The sequence below is a fragment of the Pistacia vera genome, unplaced genomic scaffold (genome assembly GCF_008641045.1).
Source record: "Pistacia vera cultivar Batoury unplaced genomic scaffold, PisVer_v2 Contig406, whole genome shotgun sequence".
Taxonomy (NCBI): domain Eukaryota; kingdom Viridiplantae; phylum Streptophyta; class Magnoliopsida; order Sapindales; family Anacardiaceae; genus Pistacia; species Pistacia vera.
Window position 1 is genome coordinate 124,323 of NW_022196231.1, and position 18,613 is coordinate 142,935.

The following is an 18,613-nucleotide window of genomic DNA, read 5'->3' on the forward strand; positions in this document are numbered from 1 at the left end:
ATTTTCGGCCAGAGATCTGGTCGGAAATGGCCAGACCTGATAGATCTAGACGTCACGGCCAAATCGATGATAAATCTGGCTGTCCATGGCTAGATCGATGAATCTGGCCTTTGATGGCCAGGACGGCTAGATTTGACACGATCTGGCCATTTTTTGCCAGATATCTCGTCAGAAATGGCCATATCGGTGCACTATGACCATTTTTTGCCTTTCGTGCACCATTTCGATGGCAGTGACAGCTGGCTGTGGCGGGGCTTATCAGTGGCAGGTGGGTGAGGGTGGTGGCTTGGGTGGGTTACAATTTATTTTGAATTTAAAGGTAATTTTGTCTAAAAAGTTAATAGTACAAGAGATGGATTTAATTTGTTTAATTATTTATTGTGTTTGCCAGTTAAGTTAAAATACCGAGACTAAAGACGGATGAATCAATGTTCAAATTGTCGTGACTTGAACCGAACCGACTTTATTCTGTTGTAGCTCATTTGTCTTTGTTCAATTTGTCTCACGCTCTATTGCATTCTAGAAGAGGAATAAAATAAGAGAATAGTGTTAAGATTTATATACTTATAATATAACATGATAAATTACTAACCTCTGTTATATAATAATTTCTTATGGTTCCAANTTCATCATTTAATTATTCCAAACCAACGTTTATCATTCAGCAAGTTCTATGAAAACATTAAATCATAATGGATAGCAATATTCATCACAAGTTATGCTCAAATCATATTAAAGTATCGAAATCAAACATGAAACGAAAACAAATATAATTCGAACCACAATAGGACCAAATGTCCTATTATCGGGCTCATCCAAATAGTCGAGAGCTGATGAGGAGAGTCGTGGAATCAATCCCGATCTCGCCTATGTCGTAACAGACAACCGGGAACTTAGCAGCTCATGGTGGTGATGACGGAGGCTGAAACAGTGGAAACGGAGCTAATCATGGCGGAGAGGAGGTAACCGACAGCGATATGATGCAAAGAAGGGGCGAAAACGACCAATGGATAGCCCGGAATACCAACAGTCGCACTTCGCCGGAAAACGTTAATTTTTCGACGGGTCTTCTGGAAAACGGTGGTGGAAATGGGATCCAAAGGTACCGATGGAAAGCTCTAATGATGGGGAGTTCAGATCAGGTCTTGGGGAGGTGAGAAGTCGCCGGAAATGAGCAAGATCTGGGCTGGAAGATGAAGAGGCGCGGTAGCAAAATCGCGGATTCCGACAGTTTTCTCGACGGCTGAAGCTTTGAAATGCTAGATCCGGCCGTGGGGAAGGGAGATCAAATCCTAGGGAGTCCAACCGTCACCGAAAAACGGCCAAAACTGGCCGAGAATGCGAAGCGTCGTGGTGGGAAGATGAAGCGTCGCGGTGGAAGGCGTGTTTCACGGTGGTGATGACGGGATGATGGTGACCGGAGCAAGGGGAAGCTGAAACGTCGCCGAAAATGAAGATGAAGGGTCGCCGGAGCTTGATCGGAGAAGGTGAAGAGTTTTGGTGGGCGGCAGCCACCTTTCTGCGAACTTGCACCGGAGTTTTATACAAAATTTGGAAAATTTTATTTGGTCCCTGTACGATTGAAACATGATAGAATCAACCCCTTAAAACATGACATTTTACCCCCATTTTACCCCCTAAACAGCATAAATGAGACAAAATCACCCTTAATCCATAAACCACAACCTAATATCAACTCATATACTTTCCAAAATCATTCCAAACACGTTAAATTCATAAGAAAAATATCAGGAAGCTATTTTCGTGAATAAATTCATAAATTCTTTAATTCTCTCAATATACTTCAATTTAATCACACATAGGGTATTTTTATCACCAAAATAGAGTCACTTTCATGACTCTAACATCTTCATCTTGTCGAGATAACGTATGATAAAAGGATCGAATTGTACGATCACCATATCGTTGACGTAGCTACTTTGCTGAATCCGAATCTATCGGGTGGCCATGATGCCTTGCTAGGGGCCAATCTTGGTCTGTGTATTAGTGAGATGATTAATTGGTGTTAATCGCGTACTATACACTACCGGTATGATAAGGAGCCTATGGGTCACACACATAAAGATAATTTAAGAGCTAAGAAAAAGAAGGCTTTTTCTCTTTTGGGTGAAAGGGTATTTTGGTAATTTTACATGGCAATTAATTTGCTGAGTCGTAGCCTTTTATCTAATTTGTTAGAAAAATTAAATAGTAAATTACGGTTAAATGTGTGTTCGCACATATTTATTAAATCATCATTATGTTAAATGTTAATTAAATATTATTGATTTTAATTGAAATAATGATGAATTAAATTAAATATCTAATTGGGAGTGTTTGGCAACTTTGGGGTGTTGGGTTGGAGCCCAAGCCCATTCCATATGGGAATAGGGCACTTAAATTGGACTATGAAAGAAAAGTGTTAATTGAAAATAGGTGTAATTCATATTATTCATTTTGATTATTTTCATTGAAAAGAGAAAAACTCTCCAACCCTTAAACACTCTCACTCTTACGCCACTTTTGCTTGCAAAACCAAAGTTCTTCTTTGGTTTGTTCTTCTTGATTTCTTAAGCCAAGGAGGATCTAGCAATTCTTCTTGGTTCTTATTGATTGTCTTCGTGTGGACCTCTACGATTCGATCTACACTTGATCGGTAGCAAACACGTTAGAGACATATTGGTGGAGCCTCCAAATGTGGTATGGTTTCTTAAACCTTAACTGATTTTTGCAGATTTGATTATTTTAATGTAAACTGTGATTTTTGTACCCGGATCTTGGTTCTAAGGAACGGCCCTAGAGTTTATGTTTTTATTTCCGCTGCGAACTGGGTCTTTCCTAACATTTCATACTGAGCAAACTGCAGTGCCCTAAAACAGAGAGTGAAGTGATCAAAATGGAAAACATACCTCTCTCGTGCAATAGGCTCCATATGTATGCTATGATCAGTACTAGACCTGATCTGTCTTTTGCAATCTCTTTACTTAATAGATACATGTCACTCTGGTATTGAACATTGGGTTGCATTAAAATGGTTCTAAGGTACATAAATAGCACTGTGCATGTTGGTTTAGATTATTGTAAAAGATATGATACACTTGATCTTAGGTATTGGATTCAGAGTTTGCAGGTGATAAAGACATAGAATCCACTACTACCTACTGTTTTACGCTTGGAGGAAATTGTGTGAGCTGGAAATCCTAGTTGCAACCTTTGGTTGCACTATCCACAACTGATCGAATATGTGGCAGTCACGGATGCTTCAAGAGGTCATATGGTTGCAAGGAATCCTACAAGAAGCCAACCTGTTGGATGGACTTGTGACTGTCCAGTCAAAATGCTATCCACTTGAGCAAAATCCTGTGTATCATAGAGAACCAAGCACATGACGTGAAGTTTCATTTGTGAGATCTCTTTCAAGTGACAACTACTCCTGGAAAAGATACAAACTGAAGAAAATCCAGCAGATATGGGGACCAAGGTTGTGACTGCATCAAAGTTCAAGCATTGCTTGGACCACTGCATATAAGGTAACACATTAGAGCTGAGAAGAACATTGAAAGCTTGTTGCACTAATGGAGGGACAACCTAGAGGAGTTTGTTAGCTTCAAGGTGGAGAATGTTAAAATTGAAGCTAAAATGCAGTGTATCAGGTTAAATGCTGCAGTTTTAATGTTACATTTGAATCCAAAAATGCAGCTATCAGCTGTAGTGAACTGCTGCAGATTCAAGTCTCTTGCAATCTTGACCGCTGATTAGAGACACATCTAAGGGCTTATTTCACTTAAAAGTCAAGGTATAAAGAGCAGCTCTTCATTTTAACACTACAGTACATAACAACACAACAAGCTCTCTTCTTCTTCGACTCTGTATTTTACTTTGCTAGGGCTATTTCAGTTTTTTCCAATTCTTGTAATCTTGTGGCAATCATTTAGATTGATTAGTGAAGGTGGTGCTTCCTTCATGGTAGAGAAGTAGGAAGTCTTTCTCTTGAGTTTGAAGGTTATGGTAAAATAGTTTGGTTAGATTAGCAAAGTGAGTTGGGTTGTGTTTGAGATTCGAAAGTGTACTCTGTAAACACATTAATCTTCTTAGTGCAGCGAGCCTCGGTGTTTCGAGCTCAACGTGGACGTAGCTTGCTCAGATCTAGAGCAAGTGAACCACTGTAAAATCTTGAGTGTGTGTTTGGTTGTTTCTTGATTCTTGTGTGATTGATTGGTATTGGTGTTTAGTTTAGTCTCAAATCGTTACATATACGTACATGGATAGAGTTAGCAATAAACTTATAAACTGAGTTTCAAATGAGATTTATTTCTTTGACTTCAACATCAATAAATTTGTTTATGAGCTTGGAGCATTGATTATTGAATATTCCACAGTTTAAAAGCAAATGAGTGCAATAATTGTACGGTATATAGATATACATGGAATTTTCACTTGAAATAATTGTATTTTTCAACACAATTATTTTTCTTCTAAGTCTAAACTGTATTTTTGAAATAATTGTACTGTATGTCAATTATGGGGATATTCTAATTGTATTGTATTAATTTGTGATGAAATTAGAGCCGGGTCAAAGTTGCATTCAATTGACATTAGGGCTTTTTGGAATGCCGAAAACGTTTAAATAATTTTGAAAAAACAAATTAATACAGATATACTGGAAATTTTCACTTGAAAATTGAAGACTCAAATGTTTTTTATGTTTTTCTTTATCATTTATTAACTTCTTCTCCCTTTTGGCTGGTTTTCTTCCCTGGCTTCGTTTTATTATTGGGCTTCTTCCAGGATCCACTAACCTTCTTAGTAGTTAATTCCTGCGATTCTCTTTTGAGCCTGAGCTCATATTATGGTCCAATTTACTTAGCCATGTCCAACTCCTGTATGCTCGTTGCCACTTTTATTTGCCCGGTGGTGCCCAATTCAAAACAAAATTTCTACTTTGATGCTAATTAATTTTTTTATTTAAGTGTTACCTAGGGGTTGAATACCATTAATTACATTGGTAAATGAGTTCCACATTTTATAAATAGATTTTTTTCATTATACTGTTTATGTTTTAAGACCTTAGACCTTTTTATTCTAGTATTTTATTACATTTTTATAAATAATATGCGTCTTACCTAAGATTTTTAATTATTTGACTGATTTTAAAATTAGAAAATCCCTATAAAATAGATAGATATTTTAATATGCAAAAAAAAAAAAAAAAAAAAACTTTAAAGCCCATATATTATTATTACCAATCTTCAATATTATGCTCTAACTTTCAGAAATCCTTATATAAAATTCAAACGGAATTTAAATTAATAAATTAACTAAATTATGATAATCTAAAGTAACTTGTTTGAAGATTTAACCATTCAACAAAAGTATCCCGAGTTTCTACTACAATTAATAGTACAAGATGGATTTAATTTTTTTAATTATGGTAGTTAAGTGGAATAGAGCAGTTAAAGACGGTGAATCAATGTTCAAATTGTCGTGACTTGGAACGAATCATCTTATTTTGTTGCGCTCATATGTCTGAATGTCTCATGCTCTATGCATTCTAGAAGAGGAATAAAAATACGAGAACAGTGGTAAACGACTTTTCCCATTCAAATAATGGTTAATGATATTTTCACTTATAAACTTTTAATGCTATATTATATTACTATTACTATTTTATTTCTGATTTCTACATTTACGCCACCACCATCTCGTTTTTTGTTTTTCTATATCATTTCATCCATCTTTGTCTTGTCAACCCTGTTAATTTCTTCTCCCTTTTGGGCTGGTTTTCTTCACTTGGCTTTTCCAGGATCCACTAACCTTCTTCGTAGTTAACTCTATGTGACTCTTTTGAGCCTGAGCTCATTTTCGGTCCAATTTACTTAACCAGTTCCAACTCTTATGGACGTTGGTTCAGAGATTTTGTTACTGAGAATGTTAGATTACTGGAAGGTTAGATTCCCTTGAAGATTACTAGAAATCTTTAGGAAATATGTTTGGTTAATTAGTAGGTAGTTATAAATAGGTTTGGTTAGAGGAATAAATTGGTGGGTATGTTATTTAAGTTACTGAATTGTCTCTAATTAAATATTATTATTATATTATTTTTTATATTGATTATTATTTGGAAATTATAACTCCCCTATATTTAAAATTTGCAAAACAACCCATAATAAAGTTTAAAAAATCAACAAAGAACCCCCACCAACCACCACTTGGCTGTCAGCAATCACCGCAGGCACGGCAACCTAACGGTGTACGGAAGGCAAATGGCCTCCGTGCGCCTTATGGCCATTTCGGCAAGATCTGGTCGGAAAGGCCAGACCTGATAGATCTAGACGTCACGGCCAAATCGAATAAATCTGGTCCATGGCTAATCGTGAATCTGGCCTTTGATGGCCAGACGGCTAGATTTGACACATCTGGCCATTTTTGCCAGATATCTCGTCAGAATGGCCATATCGGTGCACTATGACCATTTTTTGCTTTCGTGCACCATTTCGATGGCAGTGACAGCTGGCTGTGGCGGCTTATCAGTGGCAGTGGGTAGGGTGGTGGCTTGGGTGGGTTACAATTATTTTGAATTTAAAGGTAATTTTGTCTAAAAGTTAATAGTACAAGAATGGATTTAATTTGTTTAATTATTTATTGTGTTTGCCAGTTAAGTTAAAATACCGAGACTAAAGACGGATGAATCAATGTTCAAATTGTCGTGACTTGAACCGAACCGACTTTATCTGTTGTAGCTCATTTGTCTTGTTCAATTTGTCTCACCGCCTATTGCATTCTAGAAGAGGAATAAAATAAGAGATAGTGTTAAGATTTATATACTTATAATATCATGATAAATTACTAACCTCTGTTTATATTATTTCTTATGGTTCCAACGGAGATAGTAGGTTAAATTGATAATTTTGATTAATAAAATAATACTTATTAAAAAACTTTACGTATTAGTGATCCCATTTATACCATAATAATAATTTGTTAATTGACTATGATGTTTTATTAAAATATGATAATATCGCTACTTTTTTTTTTTTAAAATTTAAATCTTGTTGAATCTCATCTCTAATTTTTCTCATTGCATTTAGAAGTTTTCAGGTGTGAATCCGCGATTGCAATAAAAAAAATATAAAGTGTTGTTGATGCTTTGAATCTTATTGGATCTCATCTCTAATTTAAATATATGTTCGTTGAATCGTAAATACATTCTACAAATGAATAAATTATTAATTTATCGATTAATTAATATCTCTTTTAATTAATAAGATTTATATGTTCTTAAGATTATTAATTTATAGATGTTATACTGTAGATGAGTAAAAAAAAATTGATTAAATCTAAGAGGAAAATGTTAGATTAGTCATCCTAAATACAGGACACATCAATTTGTGCATCATATTGATTATTAATTTCAATAACGTATGTTATATTGAAAGTTTTAAGTTACTAACCAACATTAATAAATTAAAACAAAAAAATTCCTAATGATCGGGATTCATTCTCTTTATCCAATCAATTTACATAAACTTTATGATATATATGATAAATAATAAGGGCCATATTACGAATCTTGCTGCCATCATTATTGTTATGCTTAAAAAATCAAGATTGATGCTATCCTACGTTAGCAAGTACTAATCAGAGTTTAGGAAGGTTTTGCGCCGCCTAAGAGCTGCCACGTCGCTCCATGACAGAAGAAGTATGACTGTCATTAATTTGGCAGATTCAAGTTTTGTCTATGAGTGATTGAAGGCCGCACACATGTCCAAGCCCCAGGTAATTTGAGGATATTTCCTAAGTTATCAGCCAATGAGAGGCAAGGAAGGACTTGCACGACATCTACCTACTTATAGATTTGTAATCATTACCTTGAATTCCTCTGCTATAAATAGAGGATTTCCCCTCTCATTTTCGGGATTTTGAGACTGAACCCGCTTTCTGATTGTAATCTTTATTTTCATATCAAAGATAACCTACGAGAAAGAGACTAACTTGATATTCTCTCTGAATACTCAGTTATTGTACCTTTGCTCGTTGTTCGCTATACGCGACCTCTTGTAATCTCTCATATAATAAAATAACAGTGGATGTAGGATTCGCTTTAGGCATCCGAACTATGTTTGTCAAATCGCGTATTGTATTGTGTATCAAAAACCTAATTTTTCAAATCATGTATCGTATCGTAGGATACGCCTTTTTAAAAAAAAAATTAATAAAATAACAATTTTTTTCCAAAAATTAATATCATCCCCATGATTAATTAACGAATTTTGTGGTATTATTGACTTTAAATTATGGTATTGCATAATCAAAATTAATCACAAAATTAAGAATCTATATTTTTTCCTCTCAACCATTCATATTATTTCAAAGATCAATGTCAATATCTATATCTCCACTTGTATTATTATTATCATGCAAAATTGGCAACACATCTTCCTTTTCATTTTCTCCATGCAAAATGGGTAAATTTGGGCAGGTTTTAGTGAACCGAGTTGGGTGACCTGGATCCGATCTGAAATTTTTTTTGGGCCTTTAGCCGAAATTAAAAAATTCGTATCGATTTGTATCAATATTTTTAAAGATATAAACGGATACGTATCGTATCGTAGGATACATATTAATATATCGAAAGGTTTAGGATACACTCTTTGATACGTATTGGTGACCCATATCGAATCGTATTGTAGGATACATATCTCATATCGTGGGATACTAATAACCATGATCCAAACCACTTTAAAAATCATATCTCTCATTTACTATTTAATCTTTGTATCTGATCGTAAATCTTCATGTGTAATTTCTAAGAACAGCTTAGCACTTTGCATGTGCGAGGTCGTTGGTGTCAAAAGCACGCATCAATAGTTTGACACTAGAAGGAGGTCACATATTTCATATTTGCTTTTCATTCAGAATCTTCGATCAAGCAGTTTTACTTGTGAACAAATGGCCCGTGGTCCTGAAACCGAGCGAACTAGCACCAACAATGAGGAGATCCCCCAGGTATAGAATGTTACTTCTTCTGAAGTGCCTCTAACTCCCCAAGGTACCGCGGTGAATATTCCCTCGACCTTTCAACTCGATCCCGTTAAGATGAGTTACTTAGAGAGGTTCAATAATACTCTCTAAACGGTTAGTCGAAGGCTAGATAGTTTGGATCAGGTCGTGCCGCCCAATTCTGGTAAGGTGGTACTACCTCCAAAAAGGCCTGTAGGTCACGCTAAAGCGTGGAAAGGGGTAAAAACTCATACCACGCACACTACAATGCGTAAAAATAAGGGATAACAAGTGGTTGACGATGGGCCAAAAGGCTCAAAAGGGCTAGTGAATACCGATCTTGAAATAGGTATAATACTTGTAGCTTTGTGACTTGGTAGTATGTCACATCATGAGCCGTCTCACACCACATCACATGGGCACCCCCACAAGAGAACGCAGCACAGAGATTTTCATTATCGCCGGAATGATGGTTCTAACCATCATCGTGAGAGAAATACCTATCGAACACGGGTCGGTTCTAACCATTGTGGAGGTCGGGATAACTTCCCTAATCACTTAGTGCCTTCACATGGCTCCAGCCAGCATATGTCAAGGCATGCCAGAGGTTCTGGCCGAGGCGAGGAATAGCCTGATCTGCGGTCCTTCCTTAATTGCAATCGTGGGGAGTGAACCCACATTGTGGAAAGTGATCCTCAGGTGGCCCACTTCCTCAGATTGAGGAGTTACAGTGAGCTCTAGATCAGCTTAGAGCTCATCAGAATGAGCGAGGGTAGGTCGCTGAGGCGTCTCCTTTTTCTCTGGCAATCTTGACTACTTCTCTCCTGTTAAGGTTTAGAATGCCCGATATGCGAGCATTCGATTGGAATTCTGATCCGCAGGATCATCTCTATGAGTTTAACGACCTCATGGAGCTTTGCCAAGTTTCCAACTTGGTGAAATGTTGTTGCTTAGTAGTAACTCTAACTGCCCATGCTAAGCGTTGGTTTAGATCACTTCCGCCAAGATCTATCAACTCATGGTAGTAGATGAGTTCGTTATTCTTGAGACAATTCTAGGCTAATAGGAAGTTCTCAATGTCGTTGAGCTATTTGAGCAACATATGGCAGGAGAGGAATGGGTCCTTATAGTCTTATATCGACATGTTCCATAGGGAGCTTCATAAGGTGGCTAATACACTTGAAGATTCGGTTCGAACTCTTATTATTGCGGGAGTTTGTCCACAAACCAACCTATGGAAGAAACTGCAATTTGAGGATGACATTTCCCTCACCCGCTTCTACAACCTCATTGAGAAATATCTCAGAATCAAAAATTCAGTATTAGCCTTGAACTGCCATGATCCTGATCCTTTGACCAGTGCTCGTAGTCGGAGGAAGGAAAATGAGGTAAGAATAGTAGAATGTCTGATTGTAAATAGGCTAACGATGATCAGAGAAAGAGGAAAAAACAGCGGTTTGAGCCCAAGAAATCTTATGCCCAAGTTCCTCGTCGCGATCGCGACAAGAATCAGTACATTCCATTGAACGCATCGGTATCAGCTATTTTGGATAAATTCGAAGAAGCTAATCTACTCGGAGAGCCAATGCCCATGAAAAATCCTCCTTTAATAAGAAAAAAAATATTGCTGTTATCATCGGGACAATGGGCACCATAGTCGAATGCCAAGCTCTTAAGCAGGCTGTTGAAGACCTCATTAAAAAATGGAACTTCAAGGAGTATGTTGACGGTCCAACTCTCGTTCGGGAGAAGGATCAAGAGGAAGATGGGAAGAAGCGTCATGGTCGAAGGGCCTCCATTTAGTCGAAATTATATTTAGTGGGTCACACCTCGCGGGGAATTCTCGAGATGCTTAAAAGAAAATGGAGGGTTTAGGAACCTCTCCATTTCAAGGTTCTGTTGCTTCATTTGCTCAATCAGCGAAGTGATTTGCCCATAAGCCAGCTTAAGGTCTGTCTGTAGTGCCTTCTTCTTTTTCTCTAAGTTTTCCCATAACTCAGCTCGAGTCTTTTCTGTTGCTTTTTCGCGATCTGAAGTCACTTATAGCTCATTTTCTCTTTGGCCTAACTCTTTAGTAAGCCTCGCTAGCTCTTTGTTATCGCTACTTTCTTCTCAAGCTTGATCTTTTGGAAATCTGCTGCTCGCATAACAGAATTCCTTTCAGTTAGATATATGTTCGCCTGAATGTGGGCGGCATTTGCTTCTTCATCTGAAGTCGCAAGATCTTGCATCAATTTGGCAATTTCCTCTTTCATGTCATGGAATTTGCCTGCAAAATTGATCTTCATCTTATTGTGGGCCATATTTAGGGCTAGTAAAGACTACATAGAAAGGAATAAAGAGTTACTTTTTTCTCAAAAAGCTAAAAGATTGACTTATATGAAGGAATTTTAGAAGAGAGCAAGTTATTTTACCTAACTTTGCATTTGAAATGCAATGGCAACCAAGTTAGTAGGTCGAGAAGCCACGAACCTATCAAAGGTTATAAGAAGTTGGCATTCTAAAAAGGTGTAAACCACCAGTCGTAAATGGTATGTTAGTTACACTAAAAGATCCAACACCGATAGGTCAAGTCTTGTCATGGCAAGAACCCCTTCGACTTGTTGCTGGCCTGCCTATTGCTCACCTGCTTCCCCTTAAATGGCCGTGGTCGCTCCCTCTTTCCCTTGCGAGCTCTTAGGGGTAGTCAAGGGCCCGAGAGCGTTTTCGAGGTTGTCCTCGTAGAGAAATGTTGATAGGGCTATAACCTATTTGGTAATATCCTGAAACCTTCTGGCTCAGATTTGGTTTCCTCTTCGGTGGGTATTGTCTTTCTCTTCTTTGACTTTTGGCCTATGGTTTTCTTCTTTAGCGGGCGAGAAGTGGCAGGCCAGGGAGCTTCTTCATGTCGCCTAGTGGTTTGTTGCCTTTCGACACCAATTTGTATCCCCCTTGTAGGGATATCGCTGGAGGTCGCTCCAACTGGTTCAGTTGGATTGATCCAGGGGAATGAGAACCCCCCAGGCTTCTTCATCGTTTTCGCGACCTTAAGTGGCATAGTTGCCACATGGCATAAGGATGCACAACAGAGAAAGTTTTTTTTTGTTAATAAAGACTTAAAAGTTTTTCTATATAAGAAATACTTACAAGCCGGACCTTTTAAACATGCGTCAGAGGTGAAAAACTCGTACTTCCACAAGTTAGCAGTAGTCACGAGCAGCCTTGAGTCGTGACTCTAATCGGGCAATGGCCCAAATGCTTCAATGTAGCTGCGATCAACTAGTGCCGACAATCTGGTCATGTTGTTTTCTATAAGAAAACAAAATGTTCGTTAGCCTAATATATTAAGGAAGAGTTAAAGCTAAAAGATGAGCGATCTAGAAATTAGAAGGAAAACTTACTCGGGTCCTTAAAATTACAGACTCCATCGTACTTGAAGAAAAAATACTTGGTTTCATAAGCTCCAATGTTGCTGGGGTAAGCAAATATCCCTCCCTCGATTGTTGATCGCTTGGAGAGTACGAATCTTTATCTCTACTCCTCTTTAAGTAATAGGCGCAACTGAGTTTCTCTGTTGTTGGCTTGCCGAGGTTGTGCTCACCAAATGCGATATACATAGCGATCGCTATCATATATGCATTTGGCGTCAACTGGAATGGCGCGATCTCGAAGTGGCCAAGGATCGACCTGATGTAGTGGTGAAGGGGAACCCTTACTCCACATTTAAAGATCGCTTTGGAGATCGCAGCCATTCCCTCAGGAGGATCCTAAGCAGTATGCGACTTGTACTGATACACGTACATGTTGATCGCGTACTAGTCTATTACTTTCTGAATTTCTTCCTTTGTAATGGTAGATCGTATCACCTTTCCAAGACCTGCTGAGGTGCTTGGTGGTTGTGAGCTTCCCTCTTTGGCTGCTCTCGCCTCGGGAATTTCTAGTGCTCTTAGAGTTTGTAAAAGGGCGACATGTAGGGCTGACTCAAACTTTGCATAAGTTACCTCAGGAACCCTAGTTTCTCTTCCATAGCCGCTAAAACCCTAAAAACCCAAAAAATTCTTAAGAAAGATTTTCTAAAGATCTGTGCCCTAAGTTTTGACTCTTAAAAGTGTTTCTTTTCAAACACTACCCAAGAATGCTCACACCTAAACCTACCAGACGTTCACACCCACCATTACTATAAAGACCTAGTTTTTCTAACAGGAATGTAAAAGAGAAAAAAAAAATTTCTTTACCTCTTCATTGCTGGGAATAGATGTCCTGTCATAGCGTTGAGTGCGCATCAACTAGGAAGAGGATGAACTAATCTCTTGAGTGCAAAAACGTTGTTTTTTTCTCTCTAAAAGCTTAAGTTCTATGAAAAACTTAGAATGGGCTTTGGGTTTTATAGGGAGGGAGACGACACTTGGTTTCTTTTACAAGCGACATTTGGGCAGGGACGCGTTTCCAGCCATTGATTATGACCACATTTCATTAATCTGTGCGAAGAGTAACCCTCATGCTTCGTGAAGATCAGTCGGCGTTTTTCTTTATGGAAATCGCCAAACGCCGGTGTGATTATCTCCTCCACATTAAATGCACCCTCATCTGCATTTATTGCTTCAAAAGGGCTTCAAAAGGGAATGTCATTTCAACATGACTTGCATTTAATGCTCATGGCTGACACTTATTATGCAGAGACATGTCTGTCAGATAAAGCTCATTTTATTGACCAAGACAGATGTCAACCGCAATGGATAACATATAAGGAGGTCGTTCGAATAAGACATCTTTTCCACGTGTCAAATTCAAACACCGAGCAAAATGATTCTAAATTTTCGATAGCAAAATTTTTTAAGTGTTTTCAGGTCGTGAGTGATGGGTAAGACCCGAAACAAACTATGATAGCACCGAGCATGATCTGAATTAGGTCGCTGGACTTTTGTGAAACGATCACATTAGGTCGCTTGTGTAGTTCTCGAAAACCCATGTCATGTTCTACACTTAGTTTGTTGGTCGAGTCAAACTATCAACCTCATATCGTTTGTAACAATGTGGCTCGAGACAAATCAAGTCATGACATATTCATGAAGTTCTCAAGATTCAATCTTTGAACCTTAAGAATTAGGGAGCTTTTGTTATGCCTAAAAAATCAGGGCTGATGCTAGCCTACGTCAGCAAGCACCAATTATAGTTCAGGAAGGCTTTGCGCCGCCCAAGAGCTGCCACATCACTCCATGACCGAAGAAGTATGGTTGTCATCAACTAGGCAGATTCAAGTTTGTCTACGAGTGATTGGGGGCCGCACACCTGTCCAAGCCCCAAGTAATTTGAGGATTTTTCCTAAGTTATCAGCCAATGAGAGGCAAGGAAGAACTTGCACGACACTTGCGCTCTTGCAGATTTGTAATAGTTGCCTTGAATTCCTCTACTATAAATAGAGGACTCTCCCTTCTCATTTTCGGGATTCTGAGACTGAACTCGCTTTTTAATTGTAATCTTTATTTTCAAAGCAAAGATAATCTACGAGAAAGAGACTAACTTGATATTCTCTCTGAATATTCAGTTATTGTACCTTTGCTCTTTGTTCGTTATACGTGACCTTTTGTAATCTCTCATATAATAAAATAACAGTGGATGTAGGATTCGCTTTAGCCAGCTGAACTACTTTAAAAATCATATTTCTCATTTATTATTCAATCTTTGTATTTGATCGTAAGTCTTCATGTGTAATTTCTAAGAATAGCTTAACACTTTGCACATGCGAGGTCCTTGATGTCAAAAGCACGCATCAACAATTATGAAGACATCAACTGTCAATTTTATTTCATTTAAGGCGAATTGTAAATATCTCCATTGCCATTAACAAGAAATTAAACTGTAGAAAGATTATGTTTCAACACTTCATTTATCACCAACCTTAATCAATTCTTAATATGATACATTAAAGAACTATATATTATAGCAAACTCACACTAATCTCTCAGCAATCACAAACAAAAAAAAAAAAAAAAAAATTAATAGCTTCAGGTTGAAAATTTTTCAGCTGTTTATTATAATACATGAAAGAAAATGCCTGAATAGTCAAGTATCAGCTTTTCGAGAATTTAGAAGATCCGTTGTTGAGCCTGCTGATGTTGACGAATATGTAGAGTAACTGTTAACTGATGATTGCGTGACGCCGGAAGATTTGTAGGTGAACTTACAGAGATCCATGGGCGGTGCATAATACATTGGCACCGGCAACTTTGAGGGAAGGCTGGGCAATGGAGCCTGAAAGTTGAGAACATTTATCACTTGTCTTATAGATGGACGAAGAGTGTAATCAGGATGGCAGCACCATAACCCAATTATCATCAAACATTCCATTTGCCTCTCATCGAAATCTCTCATTAATCTCTTGTCCGCAGCTTCAAGAAGTTGGCCTTTTCCGTAGAGGTCCCAGACCCACTCCACTAGCCTTACTTTACTCGGTTCTTCCCTCGGTTCAACTGGCCTTCGTCCACATGTGATTTCGAGGGCGACAACTCCAAAGCTATAAACATCGGATTCTTTACTCGCCTTGCCGGTTGTGACGCATTCCGGAGCAAGGTAGCCCAGGGTGCCGGCCAAAACTGTAGTCTGCGAGCCCAAATCATGGTCTACAAGTCTTGCAAGACCGAAATCGCCTAATTTGGCGTTGAAATTGGAATCCAACATGACATTGCTAGACTTGATATCTCTGTGAACAACGCATTGTTCCCACTCTTCATGAAGATATAACAAAGCAGAAGCCAAGCCAAGCGCTACTTTGTAACGTACAGTCCAAGAAAGCATGGCCTTTCCGCCAAAGAGGTGAGCATCAAGGCTTCCGTTTGGCATGAATTCATAGACAAGAAGCAATTCACCTTGTTGGTGACACCAACCAAACAGGTGAACCAAATTTCTATGTCTCAAACGACTAATGATCCTCACTTCTGAAATGTATTCCTTTTTCCCTTGTTTTGATCCTCTTGAGACCCTCTTGACAGCCACTTCTGTGTTCTGATCGCTCAGTGAACCTTTATAAACACCGCCAAATCCTCCCTCCCCTAACTTGCCTCCCTCTGCAAAGTTGTTTGTGGCTCGACTCAGTTCACGATAAGTGAACCTTTTAGGTCCTGTCCCCTTTTCGAATTCGTCGTCTATAGCTTCATCAATGGCCTCATCTTCCGTATTCACACCTGCCGTCTTTCTCCACCAGATGAACAAAATCACACCCAATCCACATATTAAAGCGCCAATACCCACAGTTAAACCAGCAATTAACCCAACATTGGTTTTTCCTTTAGTCTCATCCAAGGTTGAACTAAAACTCCAAGAAATTATGTTATGTATTTCAACAACCTCACTTGTAGATGCAGAGAAACCTACCTTAACCCGTTCCGGGAGAACTTCCCTCAAATCAACAATATACCAAAGACTAGAATTGCCAATGAAGACAGGTTTATCCACATAAGTTAGAAAGACACTTAAATTTTGTGTACCAGAGTTGTAACTCACCCAAGCATTAGCCCTTGATCCATTCTTAATGCTGCTTTTCCAGTCGACAGTCGCTACAGAGATAATGGAATTAACGTTGATTCCTACATGATCAGAGCTCGGATCCCATTCATTTTGGAAACTATCAAACTCCACCGCAACAATTTGCTTGGAAGTATTAGTTTTCGCAGTATCAGGACTAAACAGTGCCAGATATCCACCGGTTGAGTTGTCAGGAATCGTTGAATCAAATGGAGCAAAGAAGAAAGTTATACCGTCTCCATTATTAGAAGTATTAAGTGCCCTAATAATAAAGGAGAAGTGGGCTGTGAAGTCTGTAAGCCTCCGAGTCTTGGCATCCCAAATAATCACAGGTTGATTATATGTGGCGCGGCCAACACTTCTTGTGAGGTTATTATCTGCTTGATTCTTCGTCAATTGGAGGACATCATTAGATGGGAATGCATCTCCTTCAAATATTATATTGGGAATGTTTGTTGGGAAACTGGAATAATTGAAAGAAACAGAACTTGCAAAGGGGAGCAGTAACAGGATCGAGAAAATCATAAAATTCGGAAACATAAGCGAACAGTTTTGTTTAGATTGAAGTTGGCAGGAGAAAGCCATGACTGAATTAGGGCATATAGATGGCGAGAAAGAGAATGAACATAAATGGGATGGAGAGACAAAAGTAGTTCACCTATGTCATCGTCCCAATGGATCTTTGCTTGGTTTTATCAAATATCAACCTGGTCAAGTTGAACTGTTCTTGATTAATAATTAAATATTGCGTACTTTTATTAAAATAATATGACCCTGGTTCCTAATCGGATACACTCGCTTCCAAGTTTATTGTTTGCGGAAGTCTCGTCTATTGGACCTATCCTGAGACTTTGATGAGATGCAAGCGAATCTCAAACGTTAAATACAAGTTTTGGACGGAGTAAAGTGACAGGCGGTCGGGATTACCGCGGCACAATATTCTTTTGAAGCTAAGGAATCAGAAAATCGGCATACTAGAGAAACGTATCATACTCATTACTCCATTCACTATTTCAAAATTTTGTACGTATTTGAGACTTTCGGTTTTATTACACGGCTTCAATACGTCTGTGCCAATTAGAGACGGTGGGATACGACAAAGGGATGAAATTAAATTACACAAACGGAAAGCACTGGAGACAAGTAGCCGAATAATATTGTTTAATGTTTAAAACAGTACCTAACACCAAAACAATTAAATCCGCCGGTTGCCGTCTTGTTCTGAGTTGGTTAGGTTGATTTCTTAAGGAATGACATGTGTAAATCGTCGTCCTTCCTAGAACAATCGTATTAAATTTACTAATAGTTAGTTTTATATAGTTGGTTTTCGTCCAATTTCAAGAGCTGTGCACGTAACGCGATATGTAATAGCAATCATAGTCATGACAATATTTCTGCCAAAGCTATTAATCGTCCATTCCGAATGTAATTCCCAGCATTTATATATGTCCAATAAATAAACTTGTAGGTTTGGATAATTCAAGGAACTAAATTGATTGTTTCGATACAAATGCATGGAACATGTTAATTTAAGTCTATGCGAGTCTCTTTCTCAAACTCAACCTAATCAAATTAAGTATCCAGCTACAAAAGGCAGGAAACAATACTAAAGCCATACCAAAACTTTGCTTTACCCCTTGGACATATATGTCAGTTTTACATGCTCTGTTAAGTAGAGTTGAATTTCAAATTGAAAATAGAATAAATAGAAGATTTAGCATACTGACAAAAATTAAGCCCATGTTTGTTACACTTTTTTTGATTATTATTATATTATTATATTTAGATTAAAAAATAGGATATGTGTTTGTTTACTTATTAGACCAATCCAATTTGAAAATTAATCCAACTCAAATAAGATTTTTTGTCTAAAAATGAAAAGTGGGTGGGAATTGTTTTCAGATTATTCAATTTTATTCAAGTGAAAACATTTTTTAAACTCTATTCAATTAAAAACATTTTTTTTTTTTTTTTCTTTCTTTTTCTTTTTGTCGTCATTTTTCCCTCCTTCCCATCTGAAAATTAATCCACTTAAGACCACCACCGCTTGCCAGCAACCATCGTCGACCTTTGGCCACTGCCATTGTTGTAGGTGGCCACCATTGACCGACAT

The 18,613-nt window shown here is 38.0% G+C and overlaps 1 protein-coding gene across 1 annotated transcript; it reads right to left on the reverse strand.

Moving 5' to 3' along the window:
* Window positions 1–15,037: 15,037 nt before the first annotated feature.
* LOC116142248 (L-type lectin-domain containing receptor kinase IX.1-like) lies at window positions 15,038–17,126 on the reverse strand. Its single transcript, XM_031427690.1, has one exon. The coding sequence runs from the start codon at window positions 17,083–17,085 to the stop codon at window positions 15,043–15,045; it is 2,043 nt and encodes a 680-aa protein (XP_031283550.1). The 5' UTR covers window positions 17,086–17,126; the 3' UTR covers window positions 15,038–15,042.
* Window positions 17,127–18,613: the final 1,487 nt, after the last annotated feature.